At 44.5% G+C, this 9,159-nt stretch overlaps 2 protein-coding genes across 2 annotated transcripts; both read right to left on the reverse strand.

Moving 5' to 3' along the window:
• Nucleotides 1-1,046: 1,046 nt before the first annotated feature.
• On the reverse strand, nt 1,047-4,572 carry PtA15_12A19 (uncharacterized protein; the record flags this gene model as incomplete). The annotated part of the gene is made up of 21 exons (XM_053161785.1): nt 1,047-1,216; nt 1,324-1,355; nt 1,438-1,529; nt 1,589-1,599; nt 1,697-1,852; nt 1,919-2,018; nt 2,103-2,317; nt 2,381-2,389; nt 2,485-2,564; nt 2,641-2,893; nt 2,973-3,052; nt 3,128-3,142; nt 3,209-3,324; nt 3,423-3,430; nt 3,551-3,644; nt 3,719-3,744; nt 3,809-3,872; nt 3,958-3,966; nt 4,048-4,093; nt 4,177-4,209; nt 4,283-4,572. The coding sequence occupies 21 exons, from the start codon at nt 4,570-4,572 to the stop codon at nt 1,047-1,049; spliced, it is 1,899 nt and encodes a 632-aa protein (XP_053025589.1).
• Nucleotides 4,573-5,070: 498 nt separating this feature from the next.
• PtA15_12A20 (uncharacterized protein) lies at nt 5,071-5,399 on the reverse strand (the record flags this gene model as incomplete). The annotated part of the gene is made up of 3 exons (XM_053161796.1): nt 5,071-5,139; nt 5,220-5,268; nt 5,353-5,399. 3 exons carry the CDS (start codon nt 5,397-5,399, stop codon nt 5,071-5,073), a joined length of 165 nt encoding a protein of 54 aa, XP_053025590.1.
• Between the last annotated feature and the right edge of the window lie 3,760 nt (nt 5,400-9,159).

The raw sequence follows: 9,159 nt of genomic DNA on the forward strand, positions 1-9,159 counted from the left end.
TAAAGAGAACTCCCGAATTAATTCTGTCATCCCATCAACCAGTATCGAAACAGGCGGAAATCATTTACACCGCTACTGTAGTAAATCAGACAGCCAGTGTTTCTTCATATTTTAGATTAATACTTTGATTTATGATTGTTGTAATACATCTTCCTTATTTATCAACTCCGATCTTGAAACTCTCTCTATTCTCTTGCTAAAATCAATAAAAATATGATCGACGACATTTTAATTCTAAGAAAAAGCACAACCCAAAAACTTAGGAAGATAACAGTTAATTATGGACCTGAGATTCTCTTTGACTTCAGCAGGATCATCTTAATGAGATGATCAAGACGTGCGCCACGAATAAGAGCATAAAATTTCAGAGAATTGGTGAGTTGCAGTGAGCGCTGCAAATTTATACTTTGAGGCGATTGTCTTGAAGTTGCAACTTTTGGTACACTCCTTTTGTTTAAGCAAAGTTACAGAGGACGGCGAAGCAAGTCTTTCAGCTAAAGGAAGGCGAAGAAAGCATGCCTCTGATTCCAATAGGAAAACCTTCGATCAAGAGGTCCAGAAATGAAAGACCGTTGCTGCTCCGATGGGGGGGAAGTGATTCATTTTGCTTTGATATGTAATATTGCTTTTTTCTATTTTTTAGAAAAACAAGGGGGGTTGGGAGGTAGTGTGGAGGACGTCCTTTTGGTTTAGGATACCAGCTAAATGCTATTTTCTATTTTCAAAGGGGAGCAACAGTGGTTTCTATGCTAAGAAATAGAAAATGCAAAAAATACAAATAGCCCGCTTTCTAAATTGGCGGAAAGAATAATAATAAAAACACATGCCATGATAAAAAATTCTTAAAAAATTCCTGGTAAGCGAAAACACAATAATTTATTAGTCCATGTTATAGTAGAGTATTCCATGACAAATTGTACATATGAAATAGAAAACTGCGAGTCCACTAGTTAAAGTCCAAATCTCGGTACACGATGAACATATTTGACTTCATTTTGGATTTAAGATTCAAGAAAATAGAAAGCATGTGTATTGAGCTGATGCCCCTAGGAGCCCTTTCTGCCTTTGCGACATAGTCCTTGGTTTGCTTGCGGTAAAACTGTTTGCGTCAGAATATCGGGTTGTATCACAAGCATTCCTGCAAAGCCAGCAGCCAGATGCCAGTCAATGTGGCAATGAAGGATCCACACTCCTGGGTTATCAGCCCTTATTCGCACTAGTTGTATTGGGAGTCGAAGAAATTAATTGATCAATGATTTTCAAACCTTGAAGTCCGGCTTTGCCCGAGTTTTTTTATTATAAAATTTTCAATTGTCAACTTACTAACAAGGTAGCTTCCCCCGGGGACCACATGGCTAAATATGTAAACAATCCATATGGCGTCAAGATATGCAAGTGTGAGCAGGTAGTGAAAACTCCAAGGGGAAAAAAACCCACACATCTCGACAAAGCGGATTGTCAAGTTGGTACTGAGCCGACGGTAAGTTTGATTCACTTAATGTACCTTTCCCTGAGGCAACTACGCATGTCTAGGAGTAAGATAAAAATTAGCAAAAGAAGGTCGATCTAGAGAATAAGATGAACTCACATCAACACCATCTACAAGTTGAAAAAGGTGCACGAATCACATAATATCGTCAGAAAACACTGTTGGGTGATCTGAGGCGCATCAACGGGGAGAATATAAAATTCTTACGCAGATGGAGGGGATGATCAAGTGCTTGGTCCAAATTGTTGACTACCACGTCCCAAATTCCTGGTCTTGAGATGTTCTGTATGGCCACCTCAGAGGTATTCAAAATTCCCCTTCCTCCGCTTAGCATTTTAGGTAGTATTGGCTTTGTTTCGCGAGCTGGAGGAAAAAAGAATTACTCATGATTTGAAAAAATGCGCTTAAATCAGTTGAATGCCTACTTACAAATCCACGTGGTGTTATCCACAAAGAATCTCCCCAAGACATTTTTAGGACCTTTCCTTGAATTGTCAATAATGGTACCGAAGCTTGTATTGAAGTACACCTGTTTGAAGATGCACGGAGAACGTTCAAGCACTCAATGAAATGTAAGCTTCTGCTCCGGCCTAAAAATGATGTCAACGCTTACTCTTCCAATTGCAGTAGTCTTCAATTTAGGATTGATTATTGGTGAAAGTTTTGTCTGATCCAAGTCAACACATGGTCCATTCAATGTGTCCTTCCAATCTAGTGTAGTTGGCCTTGAAATTCCAGACCGATCTCCAACACTTGCCGGAGGCTTGGAAGAGACTCGTACTACGGCCAAGGCTGTGTTCCCTTCGGCAGTGTCCATTCCGGGAGCGACTGTGAAGGCTTCAAATTCAGCATAGGGAAATGTACTTGTTTACTAACTAAAAAGAGGCTCACGCCAAGCGACTGGAAGGAGGTTCGAACAAGCTCGATTTAGTGAAACCCACTTTGATCTCTGCCTGATAACAGAACTAATCTTTGGAAAACTGGGTGAAACTTACAGCAATCAGTGTCCATTGCGGCCCTCAGGTAGAACGAATCACCTTCTTTATCCGCTCGAGTGTCTAATATCACGCTATATCTGTTTTGCGTTGTTTGGAGGATTTCGTCAGCATTTGTTTGTTTTCAGCAACAAAATGTGGCGTGTTCCATCTTACCTCTCCGCGTTGTGAAGATTAATTCTGTGGAATGGTGTAGAGCTGCGGACTGGAGTGGCGTCCGCTTCGATGACTTCTAGTGGGTGATTATCAACCGAAACCTTAAATAAGGCATGCGATCCCGCTTGGATCAATCGTATCCTGGACCTTTGCCTGGGGGGTACTTGAATTTCTAGCGGGCTGGTGTTTGTTTGACATGGCTTTCCTTGACCATATTTTTCACAGTTGAAAAAACCTACTCCATTCAACAAAGCTTCATAGAAAAATCATCGAATGTTAAAGAATGAAGACTTGATCACATTATTCATTGGATGCGCCTTTTTGTAACATACCAGTATTAGGGGAAGGGGCTGCTAAGGATCCATTATAGCCTTTGGTTGATAGAAGTTTACGTGAGATGGTGGTGCTCGGGCTTGGATTCGACCATTGGTGAACTCGGGAATTAGAAAACCTTTTTATTTGTTATCAATTGGCTGATTCAACTCACTCGTGGTACCAATCGCTGAAAAACAAGCTCAAATAAGAACACTCAATCACTCCTTGTGCCATTGAGCTATTTGGAACTTACTTCATGAAAAGAATCTGGTCATTATCGAAGTCTATCCCTCGAACCAGAGGATCTCGAGGACTGTGAATGATCAATGGGCCTGAAATACCATCGGCCAATAAGGCTGCATAGTGTGCCTTCGAAGTTTTTGCGCCACCGGTTCACCATAAGTATTCATTTGGATGAAAATCAAAGCAGCGAATCATGAACCGATCTAAGCAGAAGCAAAGCTCACATGATACCCTTCCAAATCAATTTTCAAAACAAACATTTTTTAGGAAGCAGTATTAGATACACCATACTGGGCTGAAAGTTGAAGTTAATCGTATGACGCGAGCCGAGTCTTGATGAGAAAGAACTCACAAAAGGTTCCAAACTGGTCCTTGACCGTGAATTGGTAGGTGAATGTAGTTCCAGGTTGTTGCGGGCACTGGGTTACTCCCGAAACACCATCCATCTGTTATCCCTCAGGCAAAAGCCATTCAGTTCAAATAAGGTATGTCAAATCATATCGATGGTGGTTCTACTTACCCATTGGGTACCTCTCTGGTAAATCCCTACGGTTGACAATCTGATTGTTAGTTGCAAATTTATTTTGCGAGGAGAAAACATTCCACTCACCATGCCAATGAATACTGAGTGGGAGGTTGAGCTCATTTTTAACGTTTACTATAATAGTGTCACCCTGAAGTTCCGGTTAAATTTTCTGTTTGAGCTGCGTAGCACATACTGTATGGGTGATGCAGTTATCGCAAAAACGGCAATCTTACCTCATTTGCCTAACAACCAAACGAAGCAATCGCGAGTTAATGAAAGAACACATGCCAATTTTTCCCATACAAGCAGCTATCCCGACTGACCTCAATGAGTGGTCCCGGAAATTGATTGTTGATCACAAAAACATTTCTAAGAAGAAATTTTAGCAGAAGTACAGATTTTAGTAAGCTTCATCAATGCGAGCTCAAAACGGTCTCATCCTCAAATTTCACCTGGTGAACCCATCAAAGGCTGCGGTTTTATTTCTATATGCGCAAAGTTCGGGGCAGGTATCAATTAAAGAGAACCAGGTCATCATAACTGCTCCTTTAGACATACGCTACAACCCAATCGAACCTTCTAACTTGCGGTACACCGGTAATCTCATGGATCTGGTTGAGTACCAACGACGGCGAATTCACCTGCACTGTTTCAGTGGAAGCAGTAGTACCCGCCGAGAATGCTGCGTTCTTCGAGGGCTTGGATTTTGCATTTGGATTCAAACTGGGTCGAAATTTCGAAGAATTTATACTAGTTAAACTCTTGATATGGGTAAGGTGGAAAAGAAGTATCCATATCATGATGGCCCAAAAACGAGGACCACGACAGTTGTAGTCGTAGCAACTCATGATAGTGAATAAACTTGATAACTGTGAATTGAAATAAAATACCAATACTGCTGCGATAATGGCTCAGAATTCAAGACGTAAATGAGTGAGAAGCTCAAAAAGAAACGGTTCGGTCTTGACTATTTAAGCTCCGGTAGGGTTGTTCCAATTTTCCAGCCAAAGAGTGAACAAAAGTTAAACGCGCCTGGATTGAGCAAATGGAGTTTAGTTTCCATGATGCTACCCAAAAAATATTGCACAGAGTCATTAAGCCAGCATGGCACGGGGAAAGCACATGTTGCAGCGGTGCTCAGATAAAACCAGTTCTAGTGACCGGCCGACGAAGTTACTTAGTGGGGAGTTGGAGACTCGAAGGTACTTGAGGCCCAAAATGAGTGTATATGTAGATGAAAGTGATTCCGGAATGAAGTCATTTTGAATTATCTCCATATCAATAGATTATTATGTTCTCCCCGAGCCTTGGATACCCTGACCGATTTACGAGCACGCTGGGATCGGCTATGCGGCAATTTGCGAATCCCATCGAACGATCTCGGCCGTTTTACTGTTAATCGACCATTCTGAGAGCTATGTGCTCACTGCATCAAGAACTGTTAGTTAATCGTCGACGCCGAATCGGCTTAAGGCGATGGGCACGTGGCGCTGACAGGGCTCCCGCTCCGAAGCTTCGGGTGGTCACCTATCGACCGAAGTCGTCTATGCAACACGTGAATTCAGTACAGACCTATGCTTGGAATTTGAAACAGTTTTTGTTGATGCGAACGAAAAATTAAGAAACACTTGCCGCGCTTCGCCGACCGGCCAGCGGGGCCCTGCGGGACGGTCATGTTAGGTCATGTTCCACTCGAGTCGAGCTTAACACAGCGTCTCTGAAGGAGCGAACTTAACTAAGCTCCTCGTCCCCGCAGCGGCCGGGGGGCACCCAATTGGCCTGGTCGAGATGCATAGCATCGAGATCTCTCCCGAACCTACGGCTCCGCGGTGCCGCGGGCTTTGTTACGCTCGCTGAAGGAGTGCCCCGCGCGCACCGAACTCAAATTACTCAAGTCACTCCGTGGCGCAAAGTGCTCACCTCCGAACCGAACTTAACACAAGTCCCTCCCTGTGCTCGCGGGGCGCGAGCACCCTCCCGCTTGCGGGAGGGACTTGTGCCTAATGTCCGATATTTGGCCTGAGGCTGCCCAGCCAAACATCTAAAAATCCCTTATATCCCCCATATCACCGTATACCCATTGGATTTCTTCACAGCCTCTGGCATCATTAGAATCAGATTTTCTTTCTACATATTCTGGCGTGTTTAACACAACACCTACCCCCATCCCTTGAAAAAAAAATTGTTGTAAAAGCATGGCTTGCGAGGCCTTGCAAGGCTGAAACCGTGAGAAAGTGTCTGTACTTGACCTGCAAATGGCCCGGCGGGTCTGTCACATTGCTCAGAAAATGCCCTTACAAGAATGGCTGCTGAGCGGCCAGTTCTTGATGAATTTACTTGAAAAAACATGTACAAGACAGCTGAGATCAAGGGCTAGACATGGCCAACTGGGATTTGGATTATGAGGTGATACCAAGTTGTAGGAGAGTTGTAAACACAAAATCACACATTTTCATTGAAAAAACCCGTCAGCCTCAGGCCAAATATGGGACATTAGTCCTAAGCCTCTCCTTCGGAGACGCTTCGCGCCTCCTTGGAGAGGCTTAGTTAAGCTCGCCTCCGAACGGCCCCGCACAAGCAACAGAGCCTCTCCAACGCACGAATTATGCGCTTGGACAGCTTTGTCCAGGATGTTGTCAAACAGACCTTGTCCGACGAGCTCGGTAGCCCGGGCCCAGATTATTGCAAGAGTCGTCGACCAAAGTCTGTCCGAGAACTGGCCAAGGACTTCCCGCCGGTTGAGAAAGCTGGCTAATTTTTATGTTCTGTTTTTAGCATTGAAACTGTTTTTGCAGGTTTTTGCTCCCCTTTGAAAATCCATAGAAAACAGCAGTTAGCTGATCTTCCAAACCAAAGGGAAGTCCTCCACTGCGACCCTGCCCCCCGGAAATCTCGGAAAATGGGGTCAGCGCGCCGCACCTGACAACCCCAGAGCATGGTTTGCTAAATTCTTGGGTCAAGTAAGCCCAAGTATGTGCGCAGGTTAGCTGACCAAGGCTATCTCAACATTGGTTGGCTCAGCTTCAGGTAGGCATGGCAATTGGGCGGGTTTGGCCCACCCAGGGGCTGCCCGCGTCGGGCCCCAGAATAGACGGGCGGGACGGGCTGGGTCAGTTTGCCTCAAATTGCCGCCCGCCCCGAGCCCGTTTAGCTTGCGGGCAGCCCGCGGGGCTCCGAACCCAATTAGCTGGCGGGTAGCCCACGGGCTGCCCGCAAGCTAAACGGGTTCGGGGCAGGCGACAATTTGAGAGAAATTGTCCCGGCCCGAGCTTTTAGCAGCGGGTGAGCCGCTGCACTTTTTGCTGATTGATCTGAGGGGGAAACAAAAAAAGATTTCAGCGCGCTTTTTTCAGCGGCCTGCAGTGCGTGCTAAAAAGTGGTCAACCTTGACGACAAGAGGGCTGACCGCTGAAAAGCGGTGAAGCTTGCTGACAAGAGCACTGAGCGCTGAAAAGGGGTGAATTTTTTCACTGCTGCACATTTTGTGGTTGCTCCAACTTAAAATTTGGAATCAGCAGCACACAAAACTGCGGTGTTTCTGGGGCTATCATCACTATTGTAAGCCAGAAGAGGCTTAGTGGGCCCAAGCGCCGCAGCCCTCTGCGCTAGAAACGCTTTTTGTAGGAAAAAGCGGCTAAAAGCAAATAAAAGCGCCTCCGGCCGCTGCGCCGCTTTTGCTGCGCTATCTCGCAGAAAAAGCGGGGAAAAACGCTTCGCTACCTGAGGATTAAAATCCGTACAGCAGTTTTTGTGCTGCGCTAAAGCTGAAAACAGCGCCTGGCTGCTGACGCTATCGCTTTTGGGCGCCAAGAAAAGCAACAATGTGCCTTTAGTATACAGATATTGGTATAGTATAGTTATCGTATTTTTTTGGTCCAATAACAGTAGTACTGTTATTTCCATTTTCCGTGATGAAATTTTAATACTGATTGCATGAGGATTTTTTTTAAAAAAAATACTATATCCAAATGAAGGAAGAAACAAAAAAATATCAATACTATACTGGCCAGATTTGGCCAGTACCACTACTCAGTAGGGATGAAAATCTATCTATTTCTTGGGCTTGGGGATCAGAGCACCCAAAGCCTTTCAGGCCTCAGCAAAGTCCCCTGAGAGGGAAAAATCCTAAAAAAGCCACATAAGGCTGCCAAAGGATTTTGAAGTAGTTGAAGGGAACAGACAACCAAGTCTGGAGCCACACACGCCTGCAGCCACAGAGAACAATCTCTCAACAGAACAAGACCTACCCGGTGTTTGTAAATAAGCCTTTGCTATTGCCGCAAGGACCAGGTAGGTGGCATAGTTCACCTGTACAATCATCAGGAGCACACATGTCATTGCCTTATGTTTACACCTGGTTAAGTGTGTTATCGTGGTAACCAGGGGCAAAAAAAGTTACTATATCTGTTTTTTTTTTTGTTTCAGAGAAAAACCACAGAATACTATACGGGCCAATAGTAGTACAGTTATTAGTATAGGGTGGTACAACCAGACCTATATAGTAGAGTACAGTATAGGCCCATTGTTGGGAAAAGCCAATGGCCGCTGCGCTGTGGTAGACCAAAAAGTGGAAAAATAAAAAGTTTTTTCTATGCCACATAATTACTCATACTAGGCCTCAAGAAAGATACCACCAAATGGACCCCAGAAATGGATTCTACCGCCAAATTCACCTCAAGACACCACTGGAAGCACCCCTGGACCCCCTCTAGTGTGGAAGTTACACCTCATGGACACCTATCACACGGCCAGCCCCAGTAACTCAGCTGTCACCTGCCTCAACCAAAGTTTCACAGTATTACACATATACACATCACAGGATACAAACATACATCTCCCTGTCAGGCTACACTCATTACATATTAATACGTACACTCCTTTATATACATAGTATGACATCATTTACCCTGTTTCTGCAGCCTCAGACTTTGTGTATACACTAATTACCCCTGGATAACAGCTCATGCAGTCTACTGTCACCTCATGCATGCGTTAGAATGTTCTTTTGTATATTCTGACATCATGTATGCACCCCTGGCATATTTAGAATGTTCTGTGGTATATTCTGACACCATTCATGCGCCCCTGAGGGGTTATGACATCATTTGTATCTACTCCCACCAGCTAAAATCCCTCACCCTGTTGTCTAGATTAGCTGAAACCCTAACCCACAAGCCCCTTTGGGGCTCCACTTTTTGTCTATAAAAGGAGCTCTCTCCACCCCCAGTGGCCTGCTCCCCAGTTCCTCACCCAGAACTCACAAGTCACCCAACACTCATCCACACTCAAATCCTAAAACCCTTATAACAACAATTCAACCCTTATAACAAAGTAATTGAAACACTTACACGTTGCCATTCAAACAGATTTCATCTGGAACAGACCAGACCTATCACTTAATAAAACTTGCCAAGCTGAGCTTGGTGGGTCTTGTT

The sequence above is a fragment of the Puccinia triticina genome, chromosome 12A (assembly GCF_026914185.1).
Source record: "Puccinia triticina chromosome 12A, complete sequence".
NCBI lineage: Eukaryota > Fungi > Basidiomycota > Pucciniomycetes > Pucciniales > Pucciniaceae > Puccinia > Puccinia triticina.